The sequence below is a fragment of the Staurois parvus genome, unplaced genomic scaffold, assembly GCF_062004578.1.
Source record: "Staurois parvus isolate SC_StPar_1 unplaced genomic scaffold, SC_StPar_1.0 ptg000772l, whole genome shotgun sequence".
NCBI classification, from domain to species: Eukaryota; Metazoa; Chordata; class Amphibia; order Anura; family Ranidae; genus Staurois; species Staurois parvus.
This window is the reverse complement of record NW_028318568.1, coordinates 1,444,076-1,464,714: the sequence shown is the minus strand read 5'-3', so window position 1 is coordinate 1,464,714 and position 20,639 is coordinate 1,444,076. Positions and strand designations below refer to the sequence as shown.

At 39.8% G+C, this 20,639-nt stretch overlaps 1 protein-coding gene across 1 annotated transcript in view; it reads left to right on the top strand.

The window, feature by feature from the left end:
* Positions 1 to 20,639, top strand: part of EXOC3 (exocyst complex component 3) — a 79,871-nt gene that overhangs the window by 44,400 nt on the left and 14,832 nt on the right. Inside the window, exons 8-10 of the mRNA XM_089654523.1 lie at positions 2,569 to 2,679; positions 17,229 to 17,376; positions 18,772 to 18,894. Of these exons, the coding sequence (XP_089510649.1) occupies positions 2,569 to 2,679; positions 17,229 to 17,376; positions 18,772 to 18,894 (382 nt within the window). The remainder of the gene's footprint in view (positions 1 to 2,568; positions 2,680 to 17,228; positions 17,377 to 18,771; positions 18,895 to 20,639) is intronic.

Below are 20,639 nucleotides of genomic sequence, written 5' to 3'. Positions count from 1 at the left end.
CAGTCAGAGAACACTTTGCATTCATTAAAAAAAATGCTAAGTGGCGGACCTCCTGTGTTCACACTGCATCAGCCTGGCGACTCAGCTTGGGATCCAGAAGCAAATGTAGATCACTGAGACAGTGGTGTCTACTTAAGTGATTTTTCAGCTTCTCTAGGCATGTATGGTATATAAAATACCTAGTTGGAGTAATGTAACTATGTAACAATATACTATGCCTGGATTACATCTTGAATAGTTTTACTCAGCGCTCATTGAGGGACACAGAAGACCATTGTCCTGCCACTAGGAGATTGGGAACTAAGAAAGGAAAACATTTTACTTCTTGTTCAGGGCTGTTCTCTTTTGCCAAGCAAACCAGCCAGCATCATTTTATTTTCATTTTTCTATAAGGAAATGGGCTGTCACTTCCATCTTTGTTGGTTCAAGATTGAAAATTGAGGATTTCTTGCTGCTTATATAAAGAAAAATAGGGAAGAATGGGGAATTAATTAGGACTGTTTAGGGATACATTACAATTAAAGTAGTGTTAAACGTAAAACCAAAAATTTTATATATTGCAGCTTACTGATCATTAGATGTAGTGGCTTCATTAGTTTTCTTTTTTTAGGCTTTTTACCTGGTGGTCTGGCCAGTAACACACCTTCTGTATTAGTGTGCCCCCACTCTGGATGATGGAGGGCAGGGGCACCTTTGGACAGCAGTATTGTTAATCTGGATGGAGTGTTAGATGTAATAGCAAATTTAGATACATTAACAAATTGAAGCTGAACTTCAGATAACACTTCAATAGCAGTTACATCAGACCAGTTTTTTTCCTTTTGGGATAAATTTTTTTACATTTAAAAAAGTTGATCATTGTAAGCACCCCCTGTCAGTAGTAAATGGTTTGTCTCAGCCCTCTGTTACATCTGCAAAACAGCATGAAAAACAACAGACTTACTGTCCAGATCACCAGGTGAAAATGAAAGAAAGAAAGCCTAATAAAAGAATACTTATGCAGCTATCATATCTAAGAACTCGAAAGCTGCAGTATATTAAATATTTGCTTTGGCCTAATACCGCTTTAAGGGCAAATTTACACTGCAATGTTTGCAAGCAAATGTTTCCTTTTTTGACTGCTCATGCAGATACTGTTTGGCCTGAAATTCTTCTAATCCAGCAAGCAGCTTCCCTGCACAGATTCAATTGGGAAAGCTTACTTTGAGTTCAAGGTTCTCATTTTTAACTGAAGCTCTGATGAAGAGGGAGTTACTTTGCCCCCCTCCCTAAAACGCATTGGTTGTCCTTTAGCACAGTATGAGTGAATTAATTTTGACTTTTATCTTTTGGTCTGGCTTTCCTTCCATGTATGCCCGTTTTTTTTTTTACTGGTAACCTGCTGGAGTACCCACTGGAGGGTAACCTTGTCTGTTGGGAGCAACGTAACCTAAGCCAATGGGCTCTTCAAATGTTTTTGCCCTCATGTTACTTTGTATAAACTCATATCTAAGTCCCAGCGCCTCTTGGATGCCCCCTTTTTTTCATTGGAGTCAACCTTTTCCAGTTGGCAGCTTTACTCCATTGGTTGAGAACCTAAAGTGTTACTAAACACACAACAGTAAAATCAGTCTGTATATGCAGTATAACATTCTTGTTATACTCATTGTGGAACCTAGGGGGTTAATTCTCAGCTTTGTTTAAAAAGGCTCTTTGATCCTGTCTTCTCTGATCCTCCCCTTCTTCTACTGTCCCCAATCCATCTGTTGATAGAACAGAGCTCTAGAACTCTGCACAAGCTCAGTTTAGTGTGTATAGCTAGAGAGGTTTTTTTTTTCTTTGGGAGGGTGCATGTGATCAGCACTGTCCAGACAGAGGGTCAGGGGTTATGCAGCCTCATGGGACAGTTGGAGCAAAATAAAAACTCCTACAAGCTTTAACTAGTGCTCAGCCAGACACTGATAGAAGTCAAAAGACTGCTATATACTGATGATGAGAAAAGGTGTTTAGCAGTTTATATTTACTAAAATAATAGCATTTTCATGTTCTGTGAACTGTGGGAGAGCAGATATAGTGAATACAGGGTCATGGGTTTAGTAACACTTTAATTCCAGTTTCCCCCAGTGAACTACTGGAGAAAATAATCTTATTGTGAGTACAAAAAAACTGTATTGCTATTTTTATGTCCTTTGGGGAGATTCCACGCACTTCTTTTCAAAGTGACCATACAGGAAATGAAATCTCTCCAATATGGACTAAGGCAACAATAAATACCTAACAGAGATGCCGCCCTTTAATTATTTTTTATCCAAAACAGAAAAAAAAAAAGTACATTTTTTGGAGTTTCCACTCTGAATCTGAACTTGCATAGGCACAGATATATTTGTAAGTGAATAGAATAATCAGAAAATAAGAACACTAGACCGATCACTTGTCCGCTTGATTTCAACATTCTCATGACAGATGTGGAATCCTGCTTGGTTGAAGATTTTAGCACATGCATGAACTTGATTGATAAGTCTTTTTTCAATTTGACTTAATGCCCTGTTTTTCTTATAACTGTGTGAAAAAATCTGTTGATGCCCTCAGGTACAGTGAACAAGCTCAGCTTTATAAGGAAGAACATTTGAAGAACCGTCAACTTCCTGCATGCTATGTTCAGTATATGATCGCCATCATTAACAACTGCCAAACCTTTAAGTAAGTATATAATTGCAAGGTATAATTTGCATTTATTGAGAACAAAACCAAAAAAAAACACTTAAGTGTTCTTGCATGGCAAGACCACTTCCTGTTAGCTCACATATATATTCTTATTATTATAGCCAAATTTACCACCCTAACTCCCACAGTTTTTACACTACATAGACAGTAATATACCGAGACGTGCGTTTTGTTCCCGATTGGTGTGCTATTACTTTGTGGAACGTTTCGCCGAATGGTTCACGAAATATCGGCATTTGTGTGGTGAAATTGGTCCCATAGGAATGAATGGCGGAATGTTCAAAACTAGAGTGGGAGCTGAAAAATCAGGACATGATTTGTAAACTGCCATCACTCCCTCATTTTCAAGCCCACCTACACAAATCTTATATCAAAACGTTCAGCTATCCCTGCTGCCACTAAAAATGTCCACGGCTAAGCCATAGTCCTGATAGTTTTCACAATATGACCATTTGTTTGCAACCCACGCCGCCCATTGACATTCATTGAAACTGCACTCTAGCCATCTCAGATTTGAAGGGCAATTGCTAAACTGCGACTGTGCCTTCATTTTTAATATTTCAGAGACATACTATGCATCAAAATGTAGGTCTGGGCTCTTCAGTGTAGGATTTATAATTTTTAAATTACAACCGTTTGAAGATGGCAACCGCCAGTGAAGTGAGCAAGTTGGAGCAGTTTGTTTTTAACCGCTGTTCTCTGCCCTTGCTGTAGAGTGAGTTGCCATAGGAACCCAGGTGTGTGAGCAGGCAGCAGAGTGCAGGCAAGAACACTTCACACAATTTCCCCAGAAATTGTAGCTTTTCTAGTTGACAATACATTGCTAAAGGAATGCTTTCTGCAGTTTGCATTCATAGATATATTTAGAATACAGTGTAATACTGCTCCACTTTTCTGGTGAAAAAGAGCAGACAAGGGTGCACTCTCATCGTGCATTACTGTGGTATACATTAAATAGACAAAAAATAAAATAAAATTTAAATATACATCCATTTGTCTATTTGATAAACACATGGTATACCACGGTAATGCATGAAGAGAGTGCGCCCTTGTCTGCTTTTTTTCACCAGTGTTCAGATTTCCCGATCTTTGAAGGGCAGCACCTCTTCGTCTGGCATCCTGAATTTCTATTAGTCTACATGAGGATTGGAACGCTGGTTTCGTTTGTTTGTCTATTGGATTGTAGCTCCACTTTTCTGCCTTCTCCCCCTCTCCGCTGCCACATTTGGCACCTTTCGGGGGGGAGCGGGTACCTGGTTTCTATATGTACCTGCCCCCACTTCTGTTTCAGCTGGAAGATCGCCCTCCCGAACGTCGCTTTAATACTGTGTATTTCAGTTTACCAATCCTTACATGTGGCACCTGCATTCGTTTCTTTTTTTTTTTTTGGTTTGTCTCAACACTCTAAACTGATACATTTGTAGGAGAGCTTGTTCCGTTGAAAAACAGCAGACTTAGTGGCTTGATCGCAAGGTGAAAATAAAAGAAAGAAAGCCTAAAAAGAAAACTAACATAGCCATCACATCTAAAAATTGTTAGGCTGCAATATAATGTTTTAGCGTTTGATACCACTTTAAGACAGTGAATGAGACACATCTACTTTCAGAGTTAGAGATGGCGAGGAGGCACAGCAATGTTATAATCATGATCATAATCATGATCCTGATATTGATTGAGCAGATGGAACTGCACACTCAACGAAGGGTCATAATTTCTTGAACTAATGAAGTACAATTATTTGAGTTAAATAGTGCAAGCTCTAACTAGAGATAATGCTCTGGGGGGCCTACTAATCACAAACAACACAAAGCTGATTACAGATCTGGAAGTAAGGGGTAATTTAGGTAGCAGTGATCACAGTGTAATTAGGTTTACCATAAATTATAGGAAAAGGACACGAGGGTAGGATCAGAACAATCCATTTTAACAGAACCAACTTTAATAAGTTGTCCCCATACTATAACACTAAATTGGATCAAATTCTTGCAGCAAAGAACACTAAAAAGAAGTGGGAATGCTTTACCCACTCCTACCATGTATGATGTCATATGACGCCCTGGATTTTGAGTGGAGATACCAGGATAATGCCTGCAGCTACAGGCTTCATCCCGGTACCTTTTTTTTTTTTTTTTCAGCAGCCAATCCTCTGTAATGTAAAAGCAATCCTAGCGGTTAAAGAATAAAGAGTGCCTGTCACTGCTACTACTATCACAAGGGATTTTTACATTCCTTGTGATAGCAATAAAAGTGGACAATTTCAGGTACAATGTAAAAAAAAGAATAAATGTTAAAAATTTTAGTGCCTCATCCTCTCATTTTCACACGCAAAGATGAGCGCAAACGTAGGTCGCGCAAACATATGGAAACGGTGTTTGCACCACACTGGAAGGTATCACCATGAATATTCTAGCAAGAGCAATAATTCTAACACCAGACCTCCTGTGTAACACTAAACCGGTAACCTGTAAAGGCTATTAAGATTTTTAGGTACCGTAGTTTGGTGCCATTCTACGGGTGTACACAATTTTAAAGCTTGACATGGTATGCTTTAAAATTACCATGTGACATAAAAATTGCAAAACACACCATTTTATTCTCTTGGGCCTCTGGTTAAAATATATGTTTGGGGGTTGTATGTAATTTTCTAGCAAAAAAATTATTATTTTTACATGTAGGAGGGAAATGACAGAATTGGCCTGGTAGGGAAATAGTTAAGGGCATAATACACAACGGCATTCATCAGTGCGTTCCACTGGTGAACAAATATAAAAGAACAAAAGTTAAACCTGGGTGGCTAAATACTAACGTAAAAAGCCATATCAATGAGAACACAGTCCTTTAATGAATATAAAGCTGAAGGGTCATCATTGGCATTCCAAAACTACAAAGAGGGCAATTAAGCCAGCTAAAATAGATTGCAAAATACACATTGCTGAGGAGAGTAAAAAAAAAATCCCCCCCAATCTTTTTAAATATATTAATAACAAAAAAGGCGAGGTTAGAGCATATTGGCCACATAAAAGATGATCAGGGCGGTTGGTCAAAAGTGACAGGGAGAGGGCAACTGTATCGAATACATTCTTCTCAGTTTATACGAATGAAGGAGGGGTATAATAAACAAGACATTATTGTAAATAACAGTATATTGAATGTACCCTTGTGGCTGACAGAGACCTGTGTTCAAAAACGACTAGAAAAGCATAAAGTGAACAAAGCACCAGGACCAGATGGCTTACACCCGAGAGTTCTCAAAGAACTTCTCCCTGGTGCCAGGGTTCAGCATGTGGTGGACCGGGTTGATAAATTACTGGGAGGGTCTGGGCATGACCCAGCTGTCTTGGTCCATGTTGGAACCAATGACAGAATACATATAAGGTGGAGGCTCCTTAAGAATCAATTTAAAGAACTAGGCTGCAAGTTGAAGGGAAGGACCTCCAAGGTAATATTCTCTGAAATATTACCTGTGCCATGCGCATCTCAGGAAAGATGGGGAGATTAGAGAACTCAATGCATGGCTGAAGACCTGGTGTAAGATGGAAGGATTTGGGTTTCTAGAGCAGTGGGCTGATTTTTCATTGGGGTGCAACCTATATGCTAGAGATCAGAATAGATTCAACTTTATTGTCATTGTGCAAAGTACATGCACAGAGCCAATGAAATGCATTTAGCATCCAGCCAGAGGTGCATAAATGGCCCATTTACAATAAATAACAATATAACAAAAACCAGGGTATGGAATATACAGTAATACCATAATTGGTGCAATGAGTATTACATTAATGGATGAAATATTGAGTAATGCAATGGTGAATAAAATATACAGTAATGCAATATTGTCTAATGATTAGCTGTTCAATGCTTTAACAGCCACAGGGAAAAAAAATATTTTTCAGTCTATTTGTACAGGCTCTGAGACACCTGTATCGTTTGCCCGATGGAAGGAGTATGAACAGTTCATGGTTAGGTTGAGAGGCATCATTAATGATGTCCCTAGCCCTTTGTTCACAGTGTTTCTTGTAAATGTCCTCCAAGGTGTGAAGCTGAACACTAATAATTCGTTGGGCGGTTTTCGACACCCTCTGAAGGGTTTTACGGTCTGATGCAGTGCAGCTGCTGTACCACACTAAGATGCAACTTGTGAAGATGCTCTCAATAGTACAACGATAAAAATTCTCCAATATCCTATAGCACAGATGGGATTTTTTAAGTTCATCGATGAACACAACACAGAAATGGGAGTTCTTCAAAAAGACTGTATGTGAACACACTGCAAAATATATTCCCATGGGCAACCAGTTTAAAAGGCTAAAAATCAAACCTATGTGGTTTACGGCCAAAGTTAAAAAAGCTATAGATAATAAGAAAAGAGCTTTTATTCAATATAAAAATGAAGGAACACTATCATCGTTTAAACATTACAAAGAATATAACAGAATATGAAAAAGGAAATAAAGGCTGCAAAAATTTAAAAAGAACGACAGATTGCAAAAGATAGAAGGACCAACCCCCCAAAATTCTTCCACTTAATTAATAGTAAAAAGGTCTGATCCGAGCATGTAGGCCCTTTACAAAATAATCTGAAGTGGGTGACTGGGGACAAAGAGAATGCAAATTTTTTAAATACCTTCTTCAGCTCTGTGTATACAAAGCAGCATGGGGGAGCTCTTCTCCATAATGGGCATGGTATTGGCACAGGTCCAGATGATCCACATTTTCTCACAATTGATATGATCCAGAATTATTTAGACAGAATAAAGGTGAATAAAGCACCTGGACCGGATGCCATGACCTCACGGGTCCTGAAAGAATTGAGCTCTGTTATTTCAAATCCATTGGTTCTAATTTTTAGGGACTCTTTAATGACTGGAATAGTACCACTGGATTGGCGTAAGGCCAATGCGGTGCCTATATTTAAAAAGGGTCAAAATCTTTACCAAGTAATTATAGACCTGTTAGTTTAACTTCCATAGTTGTCAAAATACTGGAGAGTTTAATAAAAGACCACATAGATGAGTTCTTGCTGGAAAAAAATATTTTAAGCAACAGACAGCTTGGATTCATGAAAGACATAGATTCATAAAAGACATGATTTCTTTTTATGAGGAGGTGAGCAAAACCTTGGTCAGAGGGGTAGCGGTTGACATGGTATACTTGGATTTTGAAAAAGTGTTTGCCATAGTTCCCCACACACGGCTAATGTATAAGGTAAAGTCTACAGACTTGGAAAAATCGGTATGTAAATGGTTAGAAAACTGGCTAGAAGATCATAATCAGAGAGTAGTGGTTAATGATTCATACTCTGAATGGTCTAGGGTTGTCATTGGTGTACCCCAAAGTTCAGTGTTGGGACCCTTACTTTTTAATATATTTATAAACAATATAGGGTCTGAGATTAAAAATATAATTTAGTCTTTGCAGATGATACCAAGCTGTGCAGTGGAATAACGTCCTTACAGGATGTCTCCAATTTACAAGCCAATCTCAATGCACTGTTTAATTGGGCAACTATGTGGCAAATGAGGTTTAATGTTGATAAATGTAAGGTTATGCGCTTGGAGGCTAAGAATATTCATGCATCATACATACTAGGGGGAGTACAACTGGGGAATCAATGGTGGAGAAGGATCTGGGAGTTCTGGTAGATCACAAGCTTAATAACGGCATGCAATGCCAAGCTGAGGTTTCTAAAGTGAGCAAAGTCCTGTCTTGTATTACGTGATATAGACTCCAGAGAGAGAGAGATCATTTTACCCCTATACAAAGCTCAAAGACAAATACCTCATCTGGAATATGCAGTTCAATTTTGGGCACCCATTCACAGAAAGAATATTGGGGAACTGGAGAAAGTACAGAGAAGGGCAACCAAACTGATAAGAGACATGGAGGAGTTCAGCTATGAGGAAAGATTAGAGGAACTAAATTTATTCTCTCTTGAGAAGAGGAGATTAAGGGGGGGGGGGGGAATATGATCAACATTTATAAATAGATCAGTGGTTCATATAGTGAACTCGGTGTAGAGTTCATCACAGAGGTCATCACCGAGGGAGAACTCTTTACGTCTGTAGGAAAATAAATTTAATCTCCAATTACGGAAAGGTTTCTTTACAGTAAGGGCTCTGAAAATGTGGAATAGACTCCCTCAAGAGTTGGTTCTGACCAGCTCAGTGGATTGCTTTAAAAAGGCCTGGATTCATTTCTAGATACACAGAATATAACTGGATACTAACATTTATAGGTAAAGTTGATCCAGGGATTATCCGATTGCCTCTCGGGGGATCAGGGAGGATTTTTTCCCCTGCAGGAGCAAATTGTATCATGCTTTGCTGGGTTTTTTGCCTTCCTCTGGATCAACTGTGCGTGTAGGATTATAATTGTTTTTTTTTATAGTTGAACTGGATGGACTTTTTTCTTATTTCAGCCACACTAGCCATGTAAGGAGACTTCTAAATCCCTGGGCTTAATGGTAGCCTTCTTCAAAGCAGTTCCCTTTGACCAATTTCATTCCAGACCCCTTCAATCCAACATATTGTGTGATACAAGCAAATCCAATCTTTAGATCATCCAGTGCTTCTATTCAGTCAGACAAAGCTCTCCCTGGCATGTTGGATCTCCTGCATCTGCCCTGGATCTGGACAAGTTGTTCCTTCACACGCCCTGGAAGGTCGTGACAGCAAATGTCATCCTTGCAGGCTGGGGCAAAGTTTACAACTTCCTGTCTAGGGGACATTGTCCTCATAGGAGTTGAAACTCTCCATCTGGAAGTTGGAGCTATCAGATTAAATCTACAACAATGAACCCAAGATGCTCTTGGTGATTGCTTAGACTCAATTCAAACTGATTTATGTCTTCCCTCTGATAAACTTCCTGCCACCACTGCTGCACAAGATAGAGGAAAGGGTTCCAGTGATTCTTTTTACACTGGATTGGCCTAAAAGGACACAACAGATTTCTGGCGGACCAGCCTTGGTCTTTTCCAAACAGACCAGACTTATTGACCTAAGGCTCTCTATTCCTTCTGATTCTTAGTCACTGGCTATTGAAGTCCTAAAGGATCTTATTATTTCTAACCTGATATTCCTACCTTTTTTCAGAGCAATAAAGTCCAACTCCTGCAAGATTTAGCATTGCACATGGAAAGCTTATTTTGCCCAGTGCAAAGGCAGGGTGCGGAGTCCTAGGGAATACTCTATCACTTGTGTTATGGACGTTCTTCAGTTTGGTCTTGACCAGCATCAGGCCATGAGTAGTATTATTACGTGTATTACTATTATTAATTTTATTATACATTATTTACATAGCACCAACTGTTTGCACATCACTTTACAACTTGAGGGCACACTGTACAGTTACAATACAATTCAATACAAGATAAATCAGAAGGCCCTGCTTGTTAGATCTTACAATCTAAGAGGAAGGGTCAAGTGATACAAAGGATAATAACTCTGGGTGATGAACTGATCGAGAAAGTAAAAATACAGTTGTTTGGTGAGTAGGAGATAGGACAGATAGAGATAGGAAGATGATAGGAGAGCCTCTGGAGTCCTGGAAGCAAGCATGTGAGGAGGTGAAAAGGGAGCTAGAGAGTAAGTCTTAAGAGAAAAGAACAATTTGTTTGGTATTTTGAGATAAGATTAGTGATGTATAGTCAGGTCCATAAATATTGGGACATTGACACAATTCTAACATTTTTGGCTCTATACACCACCACAATAGATTTGAAATGAAATGAACAAGATGTGCTTTAACTGCAGACTGTCAGCTTTAATTTGAGGGTATTTACATCCAAATCAGGTGAATGGTGTAGGAATTACAACAGTTTGCATATGTACCTCCCACTTGTTAAGGGACCAAAAGTAATGGGACAGAATAATAATCATAAATCAAACTTTCACTTTTTAATACTTGGTTGCAAATTCTTTGCAGTCAATTACAGCCTGAAGTCTGGAATGCATAGACATCACCAGACGCTGGGTTTCATCCCTGGTGATGCTCTGCCAGGCCTCTACTGCAACTGTCTTCAGTTCCTGCTTGTTCTTGGGGCATTTTCCTTTCAGTTTTGTCTTCAGCAAGTGAAATGCATGCTCAATCGGATTCAGGTCAGGTGATTGACTTGGCCATTGATTAACATTCCACTTCTTTCCCTTAAAAAACTCTTTGGTTGCTTTTGCAGTATGTTTTGGGTCATTGTCCATCTGCACTGTGAAGCGGCGTCCAATGAGTTGTGAAGCATTTGGCTGAATATGAGCAGATAATATTGCCCGAAACGCTTCAGAATTCATCCTACTGCTTTTGTCAGCAGTCACATCATCAATAAATACAAGAGAACCAGTTCCATTGGCAGCCATACATGCCCACGCCATGACACTACCACCACCATGCTTCACTGATGAGGTGGTATGCTTAGGATCATGAGCAGTTCCTTTCCTTCTCCATACTGTTCTCTTCCCATCACTCTGGTACAAGTTGATCTCGGTCTCATCTGTCCATAGGATGTTGTTCCAGAACTGTGAAGGCTTTTTTAGATGTCGTTTGGCGAACTCTAATCTGGCCTTCCTGTTTGTTTTGGCCACGCCTAATGTTTTTGCTATCTCTCTGATGGGTTTGTTTTGTTTTTTCAGCCTAATGATGGCTTGCTTCACTGATAGTGACAACTCTTTGAATCTCATCTTGAGAGTTGACAGCAACAGATTCCAAATGCAAATAGCACACTTGAAATTAACTCTCGACCTTTTATCTGCTCATTGTAATTGGGATAATGAGGGAATAACACACACCTGGCCATGGAACAGCTGAGAAGCTAATTGTCCCATTACTTCTGGTCCCTTAACAAGTGGGAGGCACATATGCAAACTGTTGTAATTCCCACGCCGTTCACCTGATTTGGATGTAAATACCCTCAAATTAAAGCTGACAGTCTGCAGTTAAAGCACATCTTGTTTGTTTCATTTCAAATCCATTGTGGTGGTGTATAGAGTCAAAAATGTTAGAATTGTGTTGATGTCCCAATATTTATGGACCTGACTGTACCTGATGGCAGAGTTGTGGATGGCTTTGTAATTTTTTTGATATTTCCGATTTATATTCGTTGTGTAAGCAGAAGCCTGCAGGAATTGACAGAGAGGGGTAGCAGACACTGAATGGTTGGTAAGGTGGATGTGTTTGGTAGCAGCATTCTTGATGGATTGAACGGGAGCCTATGTAAAGGTGATACAATGAGGAGCGAGTTGAAGGCAAGAGATAACTAGGGAGTGAATTAGAAGCTTAGTGGTGTCCTTAGTTAAGAAGAGGTATATGTTGGAGAATGTTGAAGAGGCAAGAATTGAACAGAGATTGGATGTGAGACACAAAGGAGAGTTCAAAGTCCAGAATTCCACCTAGCACCCTGGCAGGTAGGCACAGACTGATAGCTGTGCCATCGATCTTGACAGAGAAGTCAGAGGAAGGGGCGCATGGGGAGTAAATATTATGAGCTCTGTTTTGAATAGCTTGAGGAAATGGTCTGACATCCAGACTGATGTGTCTATCAGTAAATTAGTGATTTGTGAGGAGACTGATGGAGTGAGCTGAGGGGTAGAAACATAGATTTGGGTGTTATCAGCATAGAAATGGTATTGATTGCCATGTGAGGGAGGACATTTAGATTGGGAATAAGAGCGGTCCAAGAACAAAAGGTTGGGGCACCTCTATTGAATAAGGGAAGAGGACAGGAGGAGGTATAATTTTAAGTGACACTGAAGGTGTGGTAGGATAGATGAGAACCAACTAAAAGTACAGTTGTGTTCAAAATAATAGCAGAGTGTTGAAAAAAGTGAATAAAGTTCAAAATCCTTCTAATAGCTTTTATTTCCATACACACAAATGCATTGGGAACACTACACATTCTATTCCAAATCAAAACATGAAGAAAAATATATCAAATTTGTGTTGTTCCTCTAAAAAAAATTGAAGAAAAGTGAATATTAGACTGTTCAAAAAAATAGCAGTGTTTTGTATTCTTCTTTACAAACTCAAACATTCACTATATAAACTGAAAATGTTTGAAGATTTTGCTTTCCTTTGAATCACTTAATTAATATTTAGTTGTATAAGCACTGTTTCTGAGAACTGCTGTACATCTGTGTTGCATGGAGTCAACCAACTTCTGGCACCTGTGAACAGGTATTCCAGCCCAGGATGATTGGACTACATTCCACAGTTCTTCTCTATTTCTTGGTTTTGCCTCAGAAACTGCAGTTTTGATGTCACCCCACAAGTTTTCTATTGGATTAAGATCCTGGGATTGGGCTGGCCACTCCATAACATCAATCTTGTTGGTCTGGAACCAAGATGTTGCACGTTTACTGGTTTGTTTGGGGTCGTTGTCTTGTTGGAACACCCATTTCAAGGGCATATCTTCTTTAGCATAAGGCAGCATGACCTCTTCAAGTATTGTGATGTATTCAAACTGATCCATGATCCCTGGTATGCGATAAATAGACCCAAAACCGTAGTATGAGAAACATCCCCATATCATGATGCTTGCACCACCATGCTTCGCTGTCTTCACAGTGTACTGTGGCTTGAATTCAGTGTTTGGGGGTCGTCTGACAAACTGTCTTCGGCCACTAGACCCAAAAAGAACAATCTTACTTTCATCAGTCTACAAAATGTTGCGCCATTTCTCTTTAGGCCAGTCAATGTGTTCTTTGGCACATTGTAACCTCTTCAGCACGTCTTTTTTTTAACAGTGGGACTTTGCGGGGGCTTCTTGCAGATAGCTTGGCTTCACATAGGCGTCTTCTAATTGTAAGAGTACTCACAGGTAACTTTAGACCTTCTTTGATCTTCCTGAAGCTGATTGTTGGCTGAGTCCTTGCCATTTTGGCTATTCTTCTATCCATTCAAATGGTAGTTTTTCGCTTTCTTCCACGTCTTTCAGGTTTTGGTTGCCATTTTAAAGCATTTGCGATCATTTTAGCTGAGCAGCCTATCATTTTCTGCACTTCTTTATGTGTTTTCCCCAATCCAATCAATTTTTTATTCAAGGTACGCTGTTCTTCTGAACAATGTCTGGAACGACCCATTTTCCTCACAATTTCAGAGAGAAATGCACTGTAACCAGCATGTACATTTGCTGCCTTCCTTCCTTAAATAAGGGCAATAATTGCCACCTGTTTTTCAAAGAATGAATGACCTCACTAATAGAACTCCACACTGCTATTATATTGAACATGCCCCTTTCAATTAGTGATTCAGTTACACAGAATCAGCAGCATGCATGTCATGACTGTTGGGTCTATTGGATTTCTATTACTCTACTACACCTGCTAGTAAATTATTTGCCATGTAGAAATATCATTTCTACCAAAAACAGTGATTGATCAGGTTAGTGATGTCTGACTGCTATTATTTTGAACACAACTGTACAATCACGGAAAACAAAGGAGCTGTGGTTTTTTTTTTTAGGAGGGGGTGGGCAGCTATGTCAAAGGCAGCAGAGAGGTCCAAAATCAGGAGTACAGGGTAGTAAAGATTGGTCTTAGTTGTTAATAAGTAATTTGAGTTTTAGGAGATATTTTCAGTGAGGTGCTAACTCAGGCTGTTGTAGACCAGGCATTTAGGGAGTTTGGAGGTAAAAGGGAGCAAGGAGGTGGGATACAGCAAGGACTTTTTCAGTATGGGGGTGACCAGTGCATATTTTAGAGAGTATGGGAAGATGGCAGAACAGAGGAAGAGATTAATAATGTGAGTTACAGAGTGTAGGATAAGGTCAGAGGATAACTTGACTAGTATTTGTGAGGGAAAAGGGGGCAGGTGGTTAGGTGGGCATTAGAAAAAAAAGTTCAATAATGTTGTCTGTAGTAGTAGGGTTAACTGAGGCCAGTATTGACTGTACCTGTGAACATGGAATGTTAAGTGGGGGAGATATCTGTATGGTGGAGATCTCATCACAAGTTGTATCAATCTACCTTTTGAAGTGATTAACGATCTCCTGGGCAGTGATTGAGTGGCAAGAGAGATGCAGTAGAGGACGAAGTAGAGAGTTAAAGGTAGAAAAGAGTTTATGGGGACTGGATGAGAGAGTGTTAAAATAGAGGGAGTGTTAAAATAGATCTGTTTGGCAATGTGGAGGCAGGAATTGTATTTCTGGAGGGCTGAGACTTAGTCTTACGCCACAGACTGCTACGGTTTTTGAAACTTCTGGCATTGTCTGTTTGTCAAGGCTGTAGGAGTCCAGGCCTGATTCTATGTGTATTGAGGAGGGCCAGTGTGTCCAGGGAGTATGACAGTGACCTGTTGTAGACTGTTGGCAGAAGTAGCTAGGTTGGGGCAGGACCCTTAGGGCTTATTTACACTTGCTTCAATTTTAACACACATTACAGCATGTGCCGCATTAGCATGCTTTTTTATGTGTTTTTGATACTTTGGTGAAGCTTTTTTGAAGCTTTAATGAAGCTTGGCAAATGCCCTGCTCTGCTGATCCCCCATTCTGTAGTAACCCCCAGCTCCGCTGATCCACCACTCAATAGTATCCACCCACTCTGCTGATCCTCCCCTCTCTCTCTGGTCCCTGCTCAATCTCCCGCTATATTGCTATAGGTCGCTGATCACCTCCATTACTAGTGTAGTGTTTGTACAAATTAATAATTTGATCGCAAACAGAACTATATTAGTGCCTCCTTAGTATAGTGTCCCCAAAAATGCAGTGTTAGCAGGAGCAGCCCCATTCGCTGCCAGCACTAGCGTTTACCCCCTCGGCTGTTTTTCATGGTAGATTTGTATTAATTGTGTGCCAAAGCAATGCATATGCACAACAATACATGCCACTCACCCAAATTCAGCTCTTGCCAGACAATTTGCATGGAAACCTATCATGGTTTCCAATTTTGAAACTTTTTTGGGCCTAATCCGCATTACAAAAAAGAATGAATTCTGGTCATATTGGTCCACAGACCTGATTCATTATATGCCCATGTTCTCTGTTGTTACATACTATATATGCTCAACAAGTACTGGTACGTCGCTGGAACTTGAGTGGTTATACCAGGATGATGCCTGAAGCTACAGGCATCATCCTGGTATCATTTTTTTCAGTTGGCAGTCGGCTATCATGTAAAAGCAATCCTAGCAGCTAATTAACTGATTGGTCACTTTTATAAACAGCGGGAAGGAACGTCCGCCCCTCCTGCTGCCTTCCACGGCTTTCTTGGGCTCTCCCATCCCACTGGGGAACCCGAGAATTTCAGCCAGTAGTTCAACTGGCTGACCATACAGCTGATTGGAGACCGGAATGGCTCCAATCATCTCTATGGTCTTAGAAACCGGAAGCAATGAGCATTTCATCCTTTCGGTTTCACCAGATATTAACAGTACCATTTTAAAATTGGAAAAGCATCTGATCACATCGATCTTAGTGTGATCAGATGCTTTAAGGGCAGAGGAGAGATCTAGAACTGAATAGACCCCAGATTTCTCACATTTCTCACATTGCTTACACAGGGGATATTTTACATTCCCTGTGATAACAAAAAAAGTGATTAAAAAAAAAAATTAATTAAAGGGACAGTGTGAAAAAAACAAAAAAATAAATAATAAAAAAAAAAAAAACTATCCTGGCATTTCAGGGCCTCCAAAGCTGTGATAGGTAGTGTGGATGTGACATTAGGAAATATGCCCTTTGAAAATCTGAAGGTGGTCATTGGATTTTGGGGGCCCGTATGTTGCTAGGCCAGAGTCTCTCACATGTGGTATAAAATCTTCCATGGACTCAACATGGCACTCAGCAAATTCCTTGGGCTGTCTACTTTTTCGAAACAGGGGTCATTGGGGGGGGGGGGGGAGTTGTACTGCCCTGATGATTTAGCACCTCAAGAAATTTTGATTTTTTTTAATTGTGTTTTTTTCGTTTATATCAGGGGTCTCCAAACTTTCTAAACCGAGGGCCAGTGTACTGTCCTTGAGAATTTATAGTGGGCCGGGTCAGTGGAAATAGAAAATGTCCTGGCATCCAGTGGGTGTAAACAATACCCTCTCTTTGGCAGTGAGAGAACTAGTGCCCCATCGTTGTTCTCAGTGGGAGGACTAGTGCCCCATCATTGGTGCCAATGGAAGGAATTCTGCCCCATCGTTTGTGTCAGTGTGCAGAATAGTGCCCCCTCATTGGCGTCAGTGGGAGGAATTGTGCCCTTTCAATGGTGTCAGTGGAAGGAATACTGAACCACTGTTGGTATCAGCGACAGAAATTATGCCCCATTGTTGGTGTCAGTGGATAGAATAGTGCCCCAAGGGCTGGATAAAGACAAACAAAGGGCCACATTTTGCCCCCGGGCTGCAGTTTGGAGACCACTGGTTTATATCACAAAAAATAAAAAACCCAGTGGTGATTAAATACCACCAAAAGAAAGCTCTATTTGTGTGAAAGAAGGACATACATTTCCTTTGGGTACAGCGTTGCATGACCACACAATTACCAGTTGAAATAGCGCAGTGCCAAAAACCTTCTAGGGCTGAAGTGATTAATGGCCAATGTTTTTTGTTTTTTTTAGGGAATCCATTGTAAGTCTGAAAAGGAAATACTTAAGAAGTGAAGAGGATGTTATAGCATCTGGCTCAGCAAATATGGACTCCATTTTAGACAACATTGCAAGCGAGGGATGCAGAAGTTTGTTGGATGAAGTTTTTTTGGATTTAGAGGTGAAAACATGTTTACTGTAACTAAAGGCAAAACTTTTTTTTTTTTTTTTTTTTTTTTTTTTTTAGGTTTGGGCAGAGTGGAGGATTAGAACCCCTGTGAGGTTTTTATTTGTGTCTGTGTCCTCCTTCGGGATATCCACCCTATTTGTCCTGTTTATCATTGAAAGTAAAAAGAAACCCCCAAATTTTGGGTTGTCCCCAGAACAGGCATAGAGTGAAAATCTTTGAATGAGACAACTTTTGTGGTGATCTTGGGTCCCCAAGGGTTTTCCTTAATTTTCAGGGATCTCCTCTCACTTTGTGTTTTAGCTATGGGACAGCAAGTGCTGGGAAAATCACCTCAATGGGAAACGGATGGCAAAAAAACTCGTTATAAATCTCCCTTCCTCTATCCAAAATGAAAAAAGTTTTGCCTATAATTCTATTTTAAGGTATTACTATGGTTTGGTTTGAATGAAACACTCTTTCCAATCAAATTGGTGCATTGACATAATATCAACTGCAGCAAAACTGCTACATTACTTGCAATGACATAAAGTGCAATTTATATTATTTTTGTGTGGGACCCCTAACAATTTCTACTTGTCATAACCAGGTGTCAGTAATGTGAATGTTAATTAGTGGTACATCCACTGTCTATATAAACCTAAATATTCCCTATTTGCTCATTAGGTTGAAACAATTAAGCAATATTTTCGTTTCCAATAGTTTCTATCGGCAGATTTCAGGTAATGCATATCAAACAGACACAAATGTTTAATAGGGAGTTATTATCCATCTAAATCAACCAATGATAACATACAAAAGAGTAGGAATCCTGAGAATAGGCCTTTACATCTCCCCCCTTAAGTAGAAGAATTCCTGGACTCCAGATAACTAGTCTGGGGGTGTAGTCAAAGAAGAAGAAAAGGAAAAGAGTAGGTAAGGTTCAGGGGCGGACTGACAACTCATGGGGCCACCGGGCAATAGGGGATCATGGGGCCCCTGTGTCCTTGCCCAAACTAAAAAAAGCCTATGAAAATGGTACCAGGGGCATCTCATGGGGCCCCCTACTGACCCCGGGCCCTCGGGCAGTGCTCGAGTTTCCAAATGGTCAGTCTGCCCCTGGTAAGGTATTTGGTGCAATGACAATACTCCGACCTTGGATTCCAGAAGTGCCTTCAGACTCTACAAATTCCCTACAAGGTAGTTCAGCAATATTTTCTACTTTACTGACCTGTGACATGCCTCTGTACATATTAATGCAAAACTTAATGTGCCATTCTAGTGGATAAGCAGGTCAAAATTAAGGTGACTGGTCAGGTAATGTAGGAAAAATTGGCTATTTTTAAAATGCATATTTCAATGTCATGTAATTCAAGAAGTTGTGTAACTGTATAATTCCTTATCCTTTAGCAACATCTGAATGACCTAATGACAAAGAAATGGCTTGGAGGATCTAACTCTGTAGATACCATATGTGTCACTTTAGAAGATTACTTTAACGACTTTGCAAAAATCAAACCCCATTACCAACAGGTATGTGGCATTCCAGAAATCATGGTTTCTTGAAAGATTGTAACAGAACCTCATAAGACTGATTGGAACTTGAAGAAAACTGTGAAACCATGTAGTCGTGGGATTGTAATACAATCTTTTATCGGCAAAATTCCTCTGGGCAGTGGCAAAAAAAGCTACCTATAAATGGAGGACCAGCAAACGAATGAAAGGTCTGCATCCTCTATTCATAGATCGCTTCTGTGAATATAAAGAGGTGGGTATAGTCGGCACTCTTGATGAGTGCATATGACAGATCCCTCGGCTCCATTAACTCCGTTGCACAGGTAGATTGTAGGGATAGAGGGGGGCATCGGTGGATGAAAGATTTAAACAAAAGCAGGAGCCTGCAGCACATAGGAGATATCAGTTTGGGTGTAAGTAATGTCACTTGCGCTTTTTTTTTGGGGGGGGATTGGAAAGGTGAAAGGCAGATACGTTTCTATTTATTTTTTCTATTGATTGAACTAGATGGACTTGTGTCTTTTTTTTTTTTTTCAACCTGCTGCACAATGTAAGAAAGTTAGGTCATGTAATTGTTATGTTGAAAAATGATAAATATCCGCAATGTTCAATCATCCACAATTCTTACAGTTTTGGATACAAAGCATAGTCTACTTTTTCTGATTATAATTAGGTGCCGTTAGTTGGTTAGGACTGATGGCTGTGACATAGGTAGTGTTTTACCAGACTAATCTGTCTGTTGTGGTCCTCGCAACAGCATGTTCATTTTTCTGTGCAGAATCTATCGACCATATTACTGGTGATAATCTTCTTTTTTTTCTTGGCTTGATTTGTTGAAGGATCCATTTGTTTTTTTACTGTCCACAGTATTCTTCATTAACACCAAACTTCAAAGGCATCAATACTTTTTCCTGTTTTGGTTCTTCGTTGTCCAGCTTTTACATTCATAGAGAGTGACAGAAAATACCATAGCCTAGACAATTTGGATTTTTGTACCTACAAGAAACATCAATACTCTTAAAGATCTTTTCTAGGTCTTTCATCCTCGCTCTTCCAAGGCACACTCTGTTGTATTTCTTGACTGCTGAATCCTTTCTTTTTAATACCTGATCCAATGAGACAGAAGCTGTCTACTATATCTATGCCATCAGCTTTTAATGTACAGTGCCTTGAAAAGGTATTCATATCTCTTGAAATATTCCAAATTTTGTCATGTTACAACCAAAACCGTAAATGTATTTTATTGGGATTTTATGTGATAGACCAACACAAAGTGGCAAATAAATGTGAAGTGGAAGGAAAATGATAAATGGTTTTCAAAATTCAAAGATCAGTTATCTGACCAGAGCACCTTCTTCCACATGTTTGCTGTGTCCCCCACATGGGTTCTCGCAAACTGCAAACGGGACTTGTTATGGCTTTCTTTCAACAATGGCGTTTTTCTTGCCACTCTTCCATAAAGACCAGATTTGTAGAGTGCACGACTAATAGTTTTCCTGTGAACAGATTCTCCCACCTGAGTTGTGGATCTCTGCAGCACCTCCAGAGTTACCATGGGCCTTTTGGCTGTTTCTCTGATTTATGCTCTCCTTGCCCAGTCTGTCAATTTAGGTGGATGGACATGTAGGTTTGCAGTTGTGCTATACTCTTTTCATTTTCGGATGGTGGATTGAACAGTGCTCTGTGAGATATTCAAAGCTTGGGATATTTTTTTTATAACCTAACCCTGCTTTAAACTTCTCCACAACTTTATCACTGACCTT